General features: G+C 46.0%; 1 protein-coding gene across 1 annotated transcript; it reads right to left on the minus strand.

The window, feature by feature from the left end:
- Positions 1-4: 4 nt before the first annotated feature.
- Positions 5-18,428, minus strand: xrn1 (5'-3' exoribonuclease 1). The gene is made up of 41 exons (XM_068737666.1): positions 18,246-18,428; positions 16,971-17,203; positions 16,312-16,409; positions 16,034-16,143; positions 15,845-15,955; positions 15,669-15,754; positions 15,494-15,581; positions 15,214-15,382; positions 14,966-15,033; positions 14,482-14,616; positions 14,158-14,303; positions 13,653-13,742; positions 13,276-13,432; positions 13,007-13,126; positions 12,744-12,913; positions 11,702-11,819; positions 11,384-11,479; positions 10,599-10,702; positions 10,347-10,481; positions 9,969-10,131; positions 8,882-8,995; positions 8,636-8,734; positions 8,428-8,543; positions 8,078-8,224; positions 7,681-7,770; positions 7,360-7,495; positions 7,214-7,270; positions 6,374-6,506; positions 6,209-6,278; positions 5,890-6,085; positions 5,678-5,767; positions 5,511-5,582; positions 5,109-5,153; positions 4,691-4,771; positions 3,978-4,115; positions 3,530-3,656; positions 3,241-3,413; positions 2,925-3,041; positions 2,701-2,806; positions 2,314-2,492; positions 5-2,137 (listed from the first exon to the last, which is right to left on the minus strand). The coding sequence occupies exons 1-41, from the start codon at positions 18,318-18,320 to the stop codon at positions 1,787-1,789; spliced, it is 5,109 nt and encodes a 1,702-aa protein (XP_068593767.1). The 5' UTR covers positions 18,321-18,428; the 3' UTR covers positions 5-1,786.
- Between the last annotated feature and the right edge of the window lie 407 nt (positions 18,429-18,835).

Below are 18,835 nucleotides of genomic sequence, written 5' to 3' on the forward strand. Positions count from 1 at the left end.
GCCGTAACAAAAGATTTTCTTTATTAAATGGATATTTACAGCACATTCCTGGATCAAAACAGCAAGTCATTATCTCTTCACATTGAGAGTTCTCTACTTTGTTTCATTCACAAAAAAAAAAAAAAAAAAGAAGAAAGAAAGAACAGGTGTGCTTCAAATTCCAAAATGTGTTAAAAGCTCCTCTGGAGTCCTTAAAACACGTCGCCTCCGTCACTAGCTCTACTCACACAATCATTAGATTACAAAAGACCCCAAGACCGCCTATAAAAAGGTCATCCATAAAATCCATAGCTTGACAAAGAAAAATCTTAAAAATTATAAATTCTATGCTTGTGTTCTTGTGAAGATAAATCCAGATTTCAAATGAGCCCAGCAGCTTCAGAGAGCTGAAGAGTCCCAGACACCGACTGAACGTGTTCATCATCACGGCTAGATTAGTCTTTGGCTGCATTTACATAGATCAACAGAACTCACGTTCAACACGTTCAACACGTCTCGTAGTTCAACGCTCACTTGATCGAGCTGTGAAGGTGGTCAGCTGTCAGCTGGGTGTGACTTTCAGAATGAACGATGGACTAATAGAGCTGCTCTGAATGTGGCAGTACGACTGAACCAACGTCTGATCAGTCTGTAGAGCAACAGTACAATTAAAGAAGGACTTCCTCACAAGTTCATGACAGATAATCAAATTAAAAAAAGATCCGGCAATTAAACACCGTCGGTGGGATTTCACTCTGCAGTGGCATCAGTGTGTGTGTGTGTGTTCGTTCTCATGTGATCATTCTGTAATATGTCCATTCAACTTTTTTTTTCACTTTGGCCGTGTCGTCAACAAACCATAAAAAAGAAAGAAAGTCTAAAAACTGCAGCAAGGCGTCAAAAGTGTGAAGGACATAAAATGAATGAAGACCACCGACCTTCAGAGCAGAAGACTTTACACACAGCTGTGACAGACGGCCGTTCTTATGCATGATTAATGATCAACGCGGCGTCACATGACGTCACAACACCATACAGACAGAGAAGCAGGAAGTAGTTTCTATGCAAATCAGAGGCTCAAGTATGAAGAGTCCCTGAGAACAGAGAGGATTTCTTCTACGACGCAGATTTAACGAAGACGTTTCACTCGACCAGACGGAGCTCAGTGAACGACCTCAGGAAAGGAAACCAAGAGGAGTCCGAGAGGCTAAAGCAGGCGATTGATCTCGAATGTGCTTCCTCACTGATCGTGGAGTTAAAGGAAAAGTAGATCCACAAATGTTACGTTCCATGATCTGTGCAACGTTCAGCTCGCTGATGGATTTAAAAGTCAGAGCAGCAAAATAAAATGAACGCCGTAATAAACGGTTGTAGCTGAATAGAGCAGCGATGTATAGATTCAGAGCCGCAAGACTTCAATCACTAAGAAGAGGAATCATCCATGAGATCAACCTCTTTCACACCCGACGAAGAAGAAAACTAATCTATCCCAGAATGCACCTCACTCTTCTAGCCACACCAGTAAACGCGCTGTACAGCGAGAAGCAAACGTAAAACTACAAAGACCAGGTCACATGACACGACTCTGACCTCTGAGAGGTGAAAGGTCAACTGCATTCTGACAAAATGTTTGCGTGAAAAGAAACTTTTGCGCCGATGAGATGCTGAGTCAGGCTTTAAAACAGCAGCTTAAGAACACACACACACACACACACACACACACACACACACACACACACACACACACACACACACACACACACACACACACACACACACACACACACACACACACACACACCCCTCATCACTCAGAGACTTTAGCCGCCTCAAAGTTGACAGCCAGCTTTCTGTGCTTCCTCTTGGAGGAGGAGGAGCCGGGGGTGTGGCCCGTCGCTGGGATGTTTTGCCGAGGGGGCGTGTGCGGCACCGCCGTCGTGGAAACGGCGTCCGCCAGACCGAGGCTCCCCGGGGAGTGGTTGCTGTTGACGGCGTACTGGTGCGGCTGGCCGCCCTGGGGTTCCCCCTGAGCCAGCGAATGGCTGAAGGGCTGGTTCTGGCCTCTCTGAGATTGGTTCCTGGACACGGTGTGGGCGGCGCTGTAAAACTCTCGAGTGTCTTGGCTCTTTTTGTTGGCCGAGACTCGCTTCTTCGTCACCTGTTCAGGTCCGAGGACAAGAAAGGGTTAGGGGTACCATGACTGTAGCATTACGGGCTGTTCACACCGAGACCCCGTCTAGGACCCGCCCATGACCCGTCTAGGACTCGCCTCAGAGACAGTAGCTTAGGCCGCCTCTGACTTGGCCTAACATGACATTGACGAGATCTACCAACCTGTAACGGAATAAACTGGTTGTGTGAGCCGATGGGCAGCGCTGCAGGCTGGGGGGGGCGGGCGGCACCGGGGAAGGTTCCCGCTGGTCCGAAGAACGGCTGGTTCTGGTGGTGGGGAGGAGGCAGAGGCATCCCCCACAGGGGGGCGGGGCCGAAACCCTGGGGCAACAGCAAACCACCTGGAGAAAAGGTTGAAACGTGTTCATTTAAATGTCTCTTTATCTCTGGAATACTAGAAAGAACAGAAAACCAAAGTGAGACTTTGACGTCAACGTTGATCAAACTGTAGACAAGAAATTCCCAAAATCCTACAAAAACATGTTTTTGTAAGAGCCGTGATATACGGTGGAGGCAATAACTGTAGATGTGTCAGAGAGGAAGACTCACCTTGTTGGTTGAAGATGGGGGTCATGGGTCCTAAGGGTGGGGGTCGGATCTGACCCATTCCAGGGTAGAGAGGAGGGGGGAGGGGGAAGCCAGACCCCACCGAGTTCTACAGAGGAGACAGAGGAGAGAAGTCTACAACCTGAGGAACATCCACCCTCCGTGAAGCTACAGCTACATGGAATAATTAACATGTGTGTGTGTGTGTGTGTGTGTGTGTGTCGTACCAGTCTCTGGAGGGCAAAGAAGGCAGCTTTCTCCTTGGCGTCGTTTTCTGATTGGCACTGTGGACCGTGGACCATCAACCCGTTGGACAGCTTCACCTGACACACGACTGCCCGGTCCTGTGGAGGCAGAGGGGCGTTAGTGATAGTCTGGTGTAGATCTGCACCACGGTGCCGTGGACACACACACACACACACACACACACACACACACACACACACACACACACACACACACACACACACACACACACACACACACACACACACACAGGCGGAGAGAGTAACAGATTCTACGTGAGCGTTGCAGAAGACGAACCTGTCTACTGCCTATGTAGCAGAAGTCGGGCGGAGCCATTCCCAGCCCCACGCAGACACAGGCCAGCTCCGACACCTTACTGGTCAACACGGCGCTGGAGAGGCTGGCAGAGCCGGCCAATGGGGGGGGAGCCATCACAGCTGAGTCACCGTGGGGGGCGTTCATGTTTGCTGCTGGAAGGGGAGAACGCGGGATGACAAAAACATGGATTGAGTTGTACACAGACACTACTGGGTTTGTAGTACATGTACCCGTGGTGTGGTACTTGGTGTAGTACTTGGTTACTTACCTAGTTTCTTGGTGGACCGGCGCCTGTTGTGCTGCTGGGCGCCGGTGTCAGCGGCCTCCTGGGAAGAAGGACTTCCTGTTCCAGCGCCGTCAATCTTTAGCATCTCCTTCAGCATCAGGGTTCCCTTCTGCACCGAACAAACAGTTCAATCATATCACTGCTTATTGAATAACAATTCATCAACAAGTAAACAGTTTAAAAACTAAAAACACAAACAATTGATATCAGAAATGACAGTGGCTGAAGATGCCACCATCATTTCCGATATTTTTGAGTGGAATGTCTAATTTTGTAATTAGATATTTCCCTTGGAGCGTTCAGCTCAAGTTTTTCTTTTTCATTTTTAAAAGGTAGCTTCTAACTCCTCCCACATAGCGTCTTTGTGAACCACACTAATGAATCACAAGAACACCGCTGTGATCTTCAGCGATCTTCGTCCGACACTCACCATGGCGAAGGACTGCGGGGACAGCGGGCCGTCTGATTGGCTGCTGGGTGCTGGTGGAGGAGCAGGAGGGGGAGGAGTCTGCTGGCTCCCTGTGGAGATCTTCAGACTGGCTATCAGCTCCTCAAACTCAGAAGAAGCCTAAGAGGGAGAGATGTGAAGATCCCACCATAGATATAAATCAGACCTGTGTATGTTTACAATCACGTTAGCTAACTAACCCCAGATCAATCCATTTGTCTTGAACAGGTCAAGTAATCCCTTCGGAGAACGGTGATCATTGTGACGAGTCCATCAGGAGTTGAGCTGGAGGCGTTAACCTTTCCAATCTACACCTGATCAACTAAAACATTTACAGTTAGAGGCTCTTCATCCTCTCCTCATCATCAAATCAAAGCCATGTTGGTTGACCAGAAACTGTGACTCAACTTATGACATAAACGTACGACAGAAGATGAATTTGTGTCCGATTGTAACTGCCTGTCTATAGTTCATAATATTGAATCTATTTGGGATTTCTACATTAAATATATTCCTGAATGAAGAATAGCTAAGAACGTTTTCACATATTGAGTTCAGACAAAATTAAAACAATAAAATGAGTAATAAAACTCAATCTGAAGAAAAATAGGTTCAAAGGGAGATTAAAAGGGTGTGTGTGTGTGTGTGTGTGTGTGTGTGTGTGTGTGTGTGTGTGTGTGTGTGTGTGTGTGTACCTTATTGGCTGTGTTCTGTGGGGGGAAAAGGGAGTTGGCGTCTTCATTTTTCTTCAACAGTCTGATTCCGGTAACTGGGGTCTGCAGAGAACACACACCAACATTATCCTAGCCTAATAATCACACATGTAAATACAACATACCTGCATCCAATACAATCATGCAAATACAGCTCAGTGAATACACAAACACTCTCTCTCTTACAGCATGACAGAGAGATACACACACACACACACACACACACACACACACACACACACACACACACACACACACACACACACACACACACACACACACACACACACACACACACACACACACACACACACACACACACACACACACACAGCTCAGAGCGGATGACCTGACATGTGGCCGTGTTGTGCTTTGAGCATTCACTGACTCGTATACTTACGGCTTTGTTGGACTGCTGGTTCTTCCCCTGTTGGACAAGTCCTTCCTAGAGTTGGAAACACACACGGTTCATGTATTTGATGCTTTAACACGCCAACGTCTTTGGAGTCCGTTTCAATAAGTAAGTGGAAGACTTAAAATCCCACAGAGACAGAAGCGTTTTGAACGATTTCTGTACTTTTCACATCTGTCACTAGCTGCCTGTGTCTTGATCTTCACCTGTGTGGTTCTGCTGAGCACTTCTGCTGCATAGCTGATATTAAATATAAAAAATATAGAGATATTAAAAAACGACTTGACGTATAACAAGTTACAGAGAGGGCCAGCGCCATGGTGCCATGTCAGCCTTTTGTCATTGTCACACTAAAAACAAACGCCTCCACACACTCCCACACAGACGTACATTGTGCCAATGAGCAGGAGGCTTGAGAGGAGGACCAGAGTTCTGCAGAGACTGCCACACGTTACTGTACTCCTGGAGAAGAGGAGGCACACACAGAAGAAGAAGATGCACACATTTGTTAGATCACATGGTTGACATGGGGAATAGAAAGAAGAGCCTCTGCTGACCTTGGCCTGTTGTTTCTGGATGGGACCCTTAGAGGGAGAGCTCCTGTTGCCCTGGGAGGCTGGCTTCACCACACCGTGTTTGTTGTTATGCTGCAGGAGTGGAGAGGTGGAATGGAGAACGAGACAGTTTTGAAATGAATACATTTTTTAAAATGTGAATCAGTAAAAAACACAAAACGCTGTGTTGGTTTGGGGCTGAGCTCCACCCTCACCTGCGTCGGTGTGAAGGGGGAACGCGGAGAGTGGTTCAGGCCGGGCGGCTGCCGTTGGGAGGTGAAGTTGGCGGCCGTGGTCGGCTGAGGTTTGACGATGGCGGTGAGTTTGTGGGAGGTTTGATCCACTCGCACTCCGTGGGAAAGGTTAATGAGAGCGCAGGGGGGGAGGCGGTAACCACGAGGGGACGCACACCTGAAGAGGGAGGAGTCAGATGTACGTTCTGGTGTGTGTGTGTGTGTGTGTGTGTGTGTGTGTGTGTGTGTGTGTGTGTGTGTATATATATATATATATATATCACACTGCAGATGAGGTTACCTGATGTTGAGACCTCCAGCAAATTCTTCGTCAAAGAGCACTTCGTAGAGAACCTCTGCCTCGCGCTCCGCTGAAGACACAAAGACAGACACAGTGTAAAGGCGTGAGGACTCTTCACCTCGTCTCCTTCGTCTCACAAACCTAACGGCACGAAGAAGTCCTGACCTCCTTTGATGCCGATGACGGTTCCCCTGAGCCCCAGCGGGACGCTGAAGCTCTCCCTGGTGTTGATGACTCTGTCGAACAGGCGATACTCTGAATCCGGGTCTGGAACCACTCCCTGCTGCTGCTCCAAGGGCTACACACACACACACACACACACACACACACACACACACACACACACACACACACACACACACACACACACACACACACACACACACACACAAATGAAAAACTGAATATTAGTGGACCATTTTTCCCGTTCTCGTTCGACACAAATATCTGTGTTCGTTGTTGCTTTCACTGATATCTAACTCGTTATCGAGTGTGAAATACTGGTAGAAAACCTACAGTGTGGTCAAATTTCCTCTGGGTGGCGCCAAAGGAGCATGTTCCTGTAAATGCTGAGCTTCACTGTGCTGGTCTACATGTGTTTATTTATGTGATCCTTCAATACAAGGCCTTTAATAATAATAATAATAATAATAATAATAATAATTACATTAGTGGGGTAAATGTTGGCATGTAGTGTGAAGTGCTTTGAGTGATCAGAAGACTAGAAAGAATAAATACCTGTTTACCATTTCAACCAACATCCAAAAACAAAAGACTTCATGTACAATCAGGAGATCATTCTCACAGCTCAGACGCTGGAATAAAACAATATTTGGCTTTTCGTGCTTGAAAAATTAGCTACATAACTATTAAAGTTATTAAGGATTCAATTAATGCATTTTTAAAAAGGGATGGAAATAATTAAATATCTCTTCATTTCTTTACAAAAAGCAAAGCTGATCCATTTATTTACCAACATACACATATGATATACATACGACTCACCCTGAAGAGGAGATGAGGCTTCACCGTCACACGGACCTTCTTGGTGCTCTTCTTCACCTGAGAGAGCGATGGAGACAGAGAGACACTGAGTTCAGTGAGTTCACACCTCTGATGGAGTAACTAGTCTGAATGAGCGCCAACGTCACCTTGGCTTTCTCCACCGCCTCCTCGATCCTCTCCACGATGGCAGAGTCCAGCACCTGCAGGTCACATGACGTCCTGCCGATGGAGCTCACCGGGTGACCTCTCAACCACGAGGTGATCTCGGCAACCTTCTCCGCCCTGTGGGGGGGAGGAGTCAGTGTTAAGAGAGCGTCAATACGTACACCTTTCAGGGAATTCACAAGTTACAACTTGTTCAAACTGAAAACGGTTCAATAGAGGTACAGCAGGATATTTAGGTGTGTGTGTGTGTGTGTGTGTGTGTGTGTGTGTGTGTGTGTGTGTGTGTGTGTGTGTGTGTTTACCCATTCTGGTCCTCTGCAGGCCAGATGTCGTCTTCATAGAAAACATCATCATGACTGTTTCTGGACACTAAGTTGAATACTTCAGAAAATCTAGAAAAGCATAAAAACACACAGTTTAAAATGGAGCATCTCTTAAGTCAACATGTTTCAGCTGTATGCTGTTCTAACAAAGACTTCAGTGCTGCTACCACTCATCCACCTGCAGACTGAAGGGCTCCCGTAAAGGGACAGCTGGAGTGTTTACAGTGGGGTTGTATGGGGTACGGATCCATAGTTTCATCTTGGAACTGAAGCCTCCTCATATAGATGTTTAGTTAGCTGCTGCCCTAGCCGGTATCTACAGGAGGTAAATACACTTCTAGAGACTCTAACCATCCCTTTAGGGTTTCTTGTTTACCTGTCAAGGTATTCGGCCAGCAGTTCCTCCACAGCAGCAGAGTAGAGCCACTCCTTCTCGGTTCTCTTCGTGTATCCGGGAACCTCCTCGTTCTTCTTGTTGAACTTCAGGTTGAGGCCAACGTTAGCTTTCTGCTCCCCACAGGGGCTGAGAACAGTGGAGGAGTGAAACGTTGGTGCACACAAGGACAGCAGGGAAAACACACTTCTGATCAGTGGAACGAAACCCGTCACTACACCGCAAAACAGGCGTGAAGGTAACTATCTCCAATAAAGAAGAAGAAGATGTAAATGTGAGAAGAGCCAAAAGGTGCAGTAAATAAATCCTGAGTCCTAACTTGAACCACTCACTTCTTCTTAGAGCCTCTGCCGATGAAGATGCTTCCTGAGAAGCGGGACACGAGGTAGCTGGTGACGCCGAGACGAGACGCCAGAACGTAGCCGGGACTGTACTTCACGCAGTACTTCTGCAAAATAAAAGCATGTGAGGCACAAATGCAAAGTCTTCTCACAGTCCACACCGTTTCTCAACGGAGTCACATGACAGCGGGTCTCTTACGTGCTGGTTCTGGATCAGGGGCTCCAGCTGCGGCTCGTGCGGCACGTTGAAGACCACTCGCACCCGGCCGTCTTTAATGACGTCGCTCGAGTCCTGAACCTGTAGGAGTGATGAGAGAGATGTGATTCAGGAGGAGACATTTCAATGAGCAAACGCGTCGCTTTGCACCAACGAAAGAAATCCAGCTCGACTGGCCTGTCCATGAATTAAAAGGCGGCGCGATGCTGTGAGTGGAGCAGCACTTACCTCGCCCACGGCGCCGTAGTACGGGTTCCCCACCATGAAGACGGCGGTCGCTGGAGGAAACAGCTCGTCTAAGCTCTTGAAGCAGGTCAGAAACGAGTAGAAGGCCTCGATGTCCTGAAGAGACCACAGCAAACGTGGAACATGAGTCTTCAGCATTATCGGTCAACAAGACGTCTATGTGACGGTGCACCAACACCAACATCCACCACTCTGCTGTGTCTCTACAGTAACCACAATATATCATCGGCTTTCAGATCACACTGCTCACATAACTGGTAGGACGAGATTTTATGGATAGAACATCTTGAAGCAAACTTAGAGGAAATAAAAACAATAAGTATATTATTACAGCCAGTGAAAAGTGCATCTTTAAATGTGTGATATATTAGGAATCAATATGAACACTTGCCCATAAAAAGAAATTCAAAGAAAATGATTCTAACCCTCCTGAGGAAACTAGAGTAAAAAATGTACAAAATAAAGTTGTTCAGTCCAGCTTCCTTCAAACAGGAACCGTCTCCTGAACCATCACTCTCTTCCAAATCACTTTTAAAACAGGCTTTTATGTGATGTCATCTTTTTACTGCTTTTATTCTTTCCAATGTTTCTTTTGCTTTTAAAGCATCGTATTATATTTGTATTGATTTGTTCTTTATTGTTCCATCTGTTGTATAACGTTATCAGTGTTTGTATCGTCTTCTATCCTGCTTTTGTCTCGTCTGTCAAAGCACTTTGTAAACTCTGTTTTTAAAGTGGTCGTATAAACAAAGTTTTATGATTACTTTCTTCAAACAAAGAGTTCGTCAGCTGCTAAGCTCTATGAAGCCAGATCTGTGCACTCGATGCATTTCTCTATGCAGGACTAGATGATCGCTATCTAGATGTGATGGAACATTTACCATTATTACAACACAGAATCTAAAGTCACAACTAGTGGTGGTGTTCATTCCATGAAAATCAAAGGTTCAGGTAAAAAAAAAGAAAAAAGTGTGTTCGTGTGTGTGTGTGTGTGTGTGTGTGTGTGTGTGTGTGTGTGTGTGTGTGTGTGTGTGTGTGTGTGTGTGTGTGTGTGTGTGTGTGTGTGTACCTTAACCACGGTCTGGAAGGCGAAGGGGAGGACCTGCTTGGCCCACTGCTTCTCAAGGTCCACCACCCCGTCGGCTTTGGGGACGTATTTCCTTCCCGTCAGCAGCTGGCCGTACAGAACCACCGACGTGTCATTCACCACGATGCCTTTCCTCTTCACGAAACTGAGAGGAAGAAAATTCACTTAAAAGAAAGTAAAAAGCGGAGAGGTCTACCTTTATCTCAACATCAGCAAAGAACGGGTCTTAAAAGGATGTTTTAACCTTCTAGTGCGCACCGTTACGCTGACGTTAAAGAGCGACAACGGCCCAATGTGTCTCCTAAACAATATCACAAAGAACAGCGTAGTTCTAGTATCTAGTTGTTCATGGAGACTCACTGTTCAGTGATTCCCTGCACGTCCTTCACCCAGTCCTTCTGCTCCTTGTCAGACAGACAGGTGACCTTGGTGGGGGGGGGAGTGGAGGGCCTGTCGTACACTCTTTGGACACTGGGCGGTTCCTCCAGACAAAACCTGCTCAACAGGACCAAACTCTTTACACAGATAACAGCTGGTAACAGCTTCATACACCGATAATGAATACGTGTGTAGAATCTCCATTAGACGGATAATTACAGCACTAATTCTTACTTGACGTCTCCGTCTGACACCGCAATGATGCGAGCTTCCTCTAGATGAGGCCAGTTGACGAACACCGACTTCCCCAGAACCTGAGCAGCAACGTCGTCACAGACCTGAAGAGACCGAGAGGGAAACCACTTCAGAGACGTTCTCATGAACACAACAGCAGCATCATGTTTGACGGGTTAAATCATGAACAGGAATGAAGTCCTGGTCCTTATGGTCAGGACTGATGTTGATAAGACACTGCACAAAAATGCATCAATGTCAAAAGTGTACAAAAAAATATATATTTTTTAAATGTCTTAATAAAAAAAACAATAGTGGCATTATGTAAACAAACACATGAAAAGGTAAGATTCTGAAAATTAATGAATATTTGGAAGGTTTGATCAGGACACAAGTTGGTTAAAAGATGTAAATCAGTGGAAAAGTAACAGTTAAAGTAACAGTTAAAGTAAAGTAACAGTTAAAGTAACAGTTAAAGTAACAGTTAAAGTAAAGTAACAGTAAAGTAACAGTTAAAGTAACAGTTAAAGTAACAGTTAAAGTAACAGTTAAGTAACAGTTAAGTAACAGTTAAAGTAACAGTTAAAGTAACAGTTAAAGTAACAGTTAAAGTAACAGTTGAAGCAAAAGTTAAAGTAACAGTTAAAGTAACAGTTGTCTGCCTGTCTATTGGGGACAAAGTGCTCACAGTGTTGCATTAAGATTTCTCCAGAGAAATAAACAGAACGGTTAGAGATACGACACGAACGCCACGACACCGGGGCTGAACTCAGACACAAGCTCACCGGCTCTCCTTCTTGGCTGGGGAGGATGTTCAGCATCATGTTCTCCCCTCTGCTGCTCTGCTGGAACACGACCACGCCACTCTTCTTCTTGAAAAACTGCAAGTGATTGAGACAAAGACCAGAGAGAGAGAGAGACAATAAATAAGCTAATTTAGACCTGTGTTGGGGGTTTAACCTAGCCATCCAACACACACACACACACACACACACACACACACACACACACACACACACACACACACACACACACACACACACACACACACACACACACACACACACACACACACACACACACACACACACACACACACACACCTTGTGTTTGATGTGCTGCAGTGTGGGGAAGCCACAGAAGTACAGAGCCGAGCGGTCGAAGCGTCTGCTGACGTGGTCCAGTCGTACCTGCCAGGCGTCCATGGGGATGTCCGTTTTCCTGTAACACACAATCGATACGGTCAGGCTGGACGTTCACTACTTAAACTGGCCCCACCAGCTGTTACTGCAGCTGTTACTCCCTCTGTGTTAAATACAACCCTTCAAAAAATAACAGGACCATATTCATGTAAACAAACATACTTCCATCATTACATTCAGAGTGAGAACATGTTCACTTAGCGTTGACATGTGAATGCTGTGCACCGTTTTCATTTCTATTGATTAAGTTTCAACCTGTTGTTCTGCACAGCTGCAGATGAAGATCAGGCTGCACTAATATTAGTCATTGTTTTACATTCAAAGCTTCTACTGAGGTCTTTAAATTAAAATCCTCCAGCGAAACACACGATGTGAATAAAGTGGTTCACAGGATTAAACAATTTAGTCTTTTTTATTCAGAGTGCAGCAGATAGAGACGTTTTAAAAGGCTGAACGTAGATTCATTACTTAGATATAAACATGTTAGATTACATCTATCTTTATAAAATGACATTTGGACTTAACTTATGTTTGGATAACATTACTGCAAACAGTAAAACACTAAATCATAAGTCCTTGATTTAGAATCTGAATATTATGAATGAAGCTCTCTTAGATATTAAACTGCTCGTTTCTGTCACTCGTGTGACATTTCAAATAACTCCTGAGTGTCCATAGTCCAAAATGTACTAAAAAAAGACGATGAAATAATATCCAAAATTCACAACATGGTTTTACTGACCAAAATATTGTGTTTCAACGAGGTCAACAACGCCAAGTCTCCTCCCCTAACCCCTACGTTCAAAACAAGAGCACGTTGTCCTCGCCGCTTCAACCAATCACCAAAATGTGTGTGTGTGTGTGTGTGTGTGTGTGTGTGTGTGTGTGTGTGTGTGTATGTAGGTGTAGGTGTGTGTGTGTGTGTGTGTGTGTGTGTGCCGACCTGACGTGGCAGTGGACGATGTCGGGGAACAGCTGAGGCAGGTTGGAGGCGTACAAACAGTCGTTCTCCGGGTCGTACGAGTAGACGGCACATTCTATGTGACGGTTCCTGGCCTTCTCTTCTTTAGTCATCTTGTCATTAAAGGGCTCCATGGCTGCTAGCAGGCACCTCTGTCCAACAAACACACACATGAGTATACCCGTTAACATTACCGAGGTGTTTCCTCTGTGTGTGTGTGTGTGTGTGTGCGTGGGCGTGTGTACCTCATCTATGAACGGAATAAGAACCACAGCCTCCCATTCCTGCTGCTTGCCATTGAGGTCTGTCTTAAAGTCCAGTGGGTAGTACTCGATGATGGGGGAGTTTTCACTGGTCATCAGGTGCTGTGACATCAAGAAACAAGAAATGAACACCGTTTTATTTCACCGTTGGATCGTGTACACATGTAGGTAGATACTGCACAGTGTGTGTGTGTGTGTGTGTGTGTGTGTGTGTGTGTGTGTGTGAGAGAGAGAGAGAGGGAGTGCGTTACCCTGTAGCTCTCAGGCAGCAGCTCCTTGCTGGCAGCAGGCAGGACGGCCAGCAGCTGCTGGAAGGGCATGAAGGGTTTCTCAAGCTCAAAGGTCAACTTTAACCCCGATATGTTCTTGATGTCGGACAGGAAGGGGGCGTAGTGGTAGGGGTAGTACCTGGAGAGACAGACACACACTATTGACATCTAGAACAAAAGGAAGGGAACATAACATAGAACAACAGAGCAAATGCACGCTTCAGTTGAGGGGGGGCCCGGAGGCTCACAACATAGACCGGGCCGTAGCCAGCTATGGATCACCGGGGTTTTGGCATCGGTACCCGGGGAACGTACGAATGCATCATAGCCAATATAAAAACACAAAAGGGACATCTCACCAGCTCCAGGACTGGACCCCGTGGTAATAGTAGTGCAGGATCCACTGGATGCCTTCCACGTAACACTTGGCCTGCTTGGCTAGAAACTCACTGCAAAGGAGAGAAGACGTTAGGGTTGATGAGTGGGCATGAAATATTCTAAAACAGGTAAATACTGTTTGTCCTGACGTGTCCATTCATTTCTCACACGCTAGTAAACTTACTCTACTGTTGACTGACATCTTTAATGTACCAGGATCAGTCTACAGAGGAGACGTGTTCTCTAATGACAGTCCTATTCAGAAGACTCGTGGTGCCTCTCAGCCTCTTGTGGCCACGATGAGCATTACAACAACAAACACCGTTTTATTAGATTTATACTATTTACATTTTCACACATGAAATGAGGACGAGACTGTTCCTGTACATTCCCGAGGTGCGTCTTGTTCTTCTGTGCACTGTGTGTGTGTGTGTGTGTGTGTGTGTGTGTGTGTGTGTGTGTGTGTGTGTGTGTCTGTACACTCACTCAGACACCACATCCACGCCCATCTTGGTCATATAGTAGGTGCGCTTGTACTGTCTGAACTCCGTTTCAAACATATCCTCCTCTTCCTCATCGTCGCCTACTCCTCCTTTTCCTTCTCCAATCACTCTTTCTGTCGAGGTAGAATCCTACACACACACACACACACACACACACACACACACACACACACACACACACACACAAGGTATTACTCACAAGGATACAACAATGAATGAATGTTGGGGTTTTTAACTTTGTGTGTGTGTGTGTGTGTGTGTGTGTGTGTGTGTGTGTGTGTGTGTGTGTGTGTGTGTGTAAACAGACCTTCTCGTTGGAGTCTTTGCTGGCTGCTTCCTTCTCTGCTGCCAGGCCGGCCGCCTCGTTCAGATACTTGTTACCAACTTTGCTCTCAAACCACTTCAGGTCCACAAAGATGTCGCTGAAATGTTCCCGGTCGAACTGGAGGAAAGAAGCAGAACAGATTTAAACCATCATCTGTGGGGGTTTCTCCAATCTACGCCATGGTGTAATAGCTCATTAAGAAACACACCAACTGTGTGACTCCACTACTTCTCTCGTGGTAAGAGACGTTTCTGCATCACTGTATCAATATGAAGTTTTGCACAATGTAGTGCTGCAGAATAACGACACCGTCGATCTTTAGGCTCCCTTTAAGCTCAAGACTAATGTGAATATTTGAAAGATTCTGGGTTGGTTAGTTCTAACAGTATTTTACAGAGCCAAACTCAAACTGATGATTATGAATTCTTCTCTGAGGCTGAAGTTCAAAGGATCAGCGTCGTCTCACCTCAGCAAGCTTCTCCATGTACTTCTCAAAGTTTCTCAGGTTCAGGTGGCCGTTCTCATTCAGATACCCTGAGTCACAAAACAGGTTTACATTGTAGACATAACATGTTAGTATCATACGACTGACACGCACAACGATTAGACCAAGATAAACTACTCACGTCTGAAATATAACAACGACTACGATAATCATTATTATTATAATAAACGATATTTGACGCCTCATTTCAAATAAGGAGGACGTCTCACCTCCCATTATGGGCAGAGCCCTGATGTAGGTCTTGTAGAGCAGCGGCAGAGCATCGTGACTGATGTGAAGGTGGGGGAGGTGAGGGATGAAATCGTTCCCCACCAAGAAGCCCATTAAGATCCAGTCGTCTATGATTCGCTCCAAATCGTAATCAGAACCGATCTGATTCTGTGAACGAACACGATGAGAATACAGAGTAGATATGACGCTGTACAGAAACATCTATTAAAAGCTGTGTGTGTGTGTGTGTGTGCGTGCGTGCGTGCGTGCGTGTCTCACCCTCAGCTCAGAGAACTCGTAGTCGATGTACTCCCTCATCAGAGACAAGTGGAGCAAGTGAAAAGTTGTCTCCTCTGGAGCCGTTATCCTGAAACAGAGAAGAAATGAACCTGGTGGAACATGACGGAACATAAACATTTTCTCAATGCTGTTAGTTCATGAGACTGAAGAGAACCTTTTCTGGTTTTTCTTTCCTCCGAAGCGGACCTCTTCTCTGAGCAGGGAGAAGTTCGGCTCGTGGCTGGTCAAACCCAACATGATCTACGACACAGAGAGGGAGACGGCGTCAGCGCCCAGAGGAGGCTTTGAGCAATGATGCACGCCCTCATCTAAGGGACCGGGAAACCCTACCAGGTCAGCATCCAGGCCGTACAGGCAGTGTCGGGTGTTGGGGTCGTGACCCGGCTCGGTGTTCTCGGAGCGAATGAACTCCATGATCTTGTGTTCTCCCTCCCCCGGCGTCTGCGGGCAGAGAAACGCAAACGTAGTACGAGAGGAAGCTGTGACAGAACGACGTGAACCGATCGGCCGTTAACGCACCTCATGACCCGACAGGTAGACGTTGACGTTCTGCCACAGCTTGTCGGTGGAGAGCTTGTTGTGGACAAAATACTTGAGCTGCTCCTGGAGCCGAGCCATGAAGTCAGTGCCTGGAAGAAGGAAGTGGGATTTAAAAAAAAATGTCTGGTTGTCACTCACTCACACTCTCACACACACACACACACACACACACACACACACACACACACACACACACACACACACACACACACACACACACACACACACACACAGTAAAGCTCCAGAGCCTTTCCTACCAGGAGTGATGCAGTTGGAGTCGAAGCGAGCCTCTGTGGGAAGCACCTCTCCTTTATCCACAGCTTTCTTTATCTTGTCCTCTGCTTCTTTGGCCGATCTAGACACACAGCCACAGAGGAGAGCGGCTCAAACCTGTAGTCTGCTTTCTTACATCTTTACTTTATCTATCTATCTATCTATCTATCTATCTATCTATCTATCTATCTAGTACTGCTGGAGGCTCATTGTGCACCACAAACCTCTCAGGATTACAACAGACATTATACCAAATGCATTTGCAAATGGAGTTGCCGTCTTGATCAGATAACTAAAAGAGAGAATGTTCCATGTTGAACACTTGAGAGTCAACATCATGTTCATAAACATTCTGTTTCTTCATTTGGTCATTGTAAGAAAAGCTACTGCAACAACCTACATTCAACAATCATGTTCATTGACAGGAGGAGGATTTATGGGTGAGAGGGCTGCACGTTTATACATAATATAATGTAATGTAATAGAAAGATGAAGTAATCCTGTGTTCAACCGGCACAACAACACTAAATGCAGGTCCTGAACCAGGTCAGGTGGCCCGTGTGGACCCACTCTGGGATCAGCATACACACAAACAGAGGAGAGAAGCTCTCGGTGTTTCCGTCTCTCTTAAGTCCAGCTCTACCTGAACCTCCGTCCTCTCTGCTGGTTCATCTTTGCTCTCGGTGCCACGCCGTCCACCGCCATGAAGAAGACCTTGCGAGGCTTGATGATCCTGAAGAGCACCTCCAGGTAGTGGAAGATGTCTGCAAAGATCTTCTCCTCGGAGATGCGAAAGTGGACGTCCTCGTCGTTCGGGTGGGAACACTGGTGGATGATCCCGTTCATGTCCAGATAGAGATTGTCAAACTCTGGAATCTGGAGAGACGATGTACAGTAAATTATTTTAAAAAAAGAAGAAAATGTATTCCTGTTAAGTGAGCAATTTGTATAATCTGTTCCTCGACTGAAACACACTTCAGATGTCTGTTTGACATAAGTCGGGATCCTCTACATGGAACATACTGGGAGTCATGAGTGAAAGGGTGAGATCATCTCTGGTCTCCTCCAGCCTGATGCAGACAAGGAGCCCAACAACTCTGTCCCTCCAGTCAGACCTAAGCTGACATGTAGCTCGAGGAACAGGAGGGCAAAGTGACATCTAAGTAGTAGAAACTGTTACTGCGTGGTGAGCTGCAGTATCAGAGAAAGGAATACGACACATCCATTGTCATCCGGTACAAAGCTGCGTGCTTAAAACGTCCTTTGTATTGTCTTAAACGTGTCAGAGCTGGCTTACGCAACGAGAGGGACACCGAGCAGCGTCCAGCTGATGAAACTACTGCTCGAGCCCAAATAACGTGATGTGTGCTTAACCGACTCCCTCCTTAGTATTAACTCGTGTAAATAACAGCTGATCGCAGAATGAGCGCATTTTAAAAACAACCACATTTACGCGTTAAAGCGAGGTGGCTGTAAACCAGATGGGAGCTAACGTTAGCTTCAGCCTCGACTCTCTAAACCCGACTCTGTGGTGAGCTGAGCTGACTGACGAGTTTACGGTCTTTCAGAATGTTCTACACCAACAGAGACACAACACCGCTGCTATCACGTCTGCTTTAATGTTCGTTGACCTGTGTTACACGTAGCTGCTAGACGATAGCAAAATAGTACGCGAGCTAGTACCGGGATTCGGTAAATAACGCGACGTCTCACTATATCGTGTGTAATTAAATAATGTAGTCAGAAGCGGTTCGCAAGAGCTCCGTCCTGTCGCCGGGCGAACACATTGGTAAGCTAACTTACGTGGAATAAAAACGCCACGGCCCGCGAACCTTACACGTAGCCCGCTGATAGCCAGCAGCTAGCTAAGCTAACAGAAGGCTCGCGAAGCTAGCAGTGTTCCTCACTGCTTTCCTACCTGGTGTTCCTTGACAACTTCACTGAGACAAGGATAGCGCTCCGAAATCCATCGGTAGAACTTCGGTACTCCCATCTCTCAACCTCTGGGTGGAATCAGTAAACAGTGAAATCTGAAAGGAGGTAACTGAATACGGCCACGGTTTCACTGGGTAACATGAGAACTTGCTTTGAGTCAGGTTTTGTTTCCAGCGGCCGCTTACTAGCTAGTTGTCCGTGGTCCGTCCCCTAAACCCTTCCGCCGCTGCTGTGAAAACACTCGTTCCATTTGTTTAAGTTTCCATTTCTCCCTCATCGCAGTTGTTTCTACTGCAGAAAGCGAGTAAGGATGAAGAAATACAAAAAGTGAATAAATAAATAAATAAAAAAGTCTTGACTTCCTCAAATTATAAGAAGCGAGATGGAAAAGGTACTTTTAAAGGAATAAGATACTACCTACAGTATAAGGAAAATATGAAAGTGAACAATCTCGAGGCCTTTATTTATAAACAAACAAAATGCTTCTTGTGAAATTATTGTAAATGTATCAGAAGGCAAATACAGGTCTGCAAACAAACATGCATAAACTCCCTGGAAACAACATCCTCGCTT

This window comes from Cebidichthys violaceus, unplaced genomic scaffold, assembly GCF_023349555.1.
Source record: "Cebidichthys violaceus isolate CVI_PGR_0920_01 unplaced genomic scaffold, fCebVio1.0.p SCAF_8, whole genome shotgun sequence".
Lineage (NCBI taxonomy): Eukaryota > Metazoa > Chordata > Actinopteri > Perciformes > Stichaeidae > Cebidichthys > Cebidichthys violaceus.

Coding starts and splice junctions, on each gene's coding strand:
- xrn1 (XM_068737666.1), bottom strand. CDS start 18,320: ATGGGAGTACCGAAGTTCTACCGATGGATTTCGGAGCGCTATCCTTGT. Junction 15,956..16,033: donor TCTACCTGTCGGGTCATGAG/GTGCGTTAACGG, acceptor CTCTGCCCGCAG/ACGCCGGGGGAGGGAGAACA. Junction 6,086..6,208: donor GCTGGAGGTCTCAACATCAG/GTAACCTCATCT, acceptor CTCCCTCTTCAG/GTGTGCGTCCCCTCGTGGTT.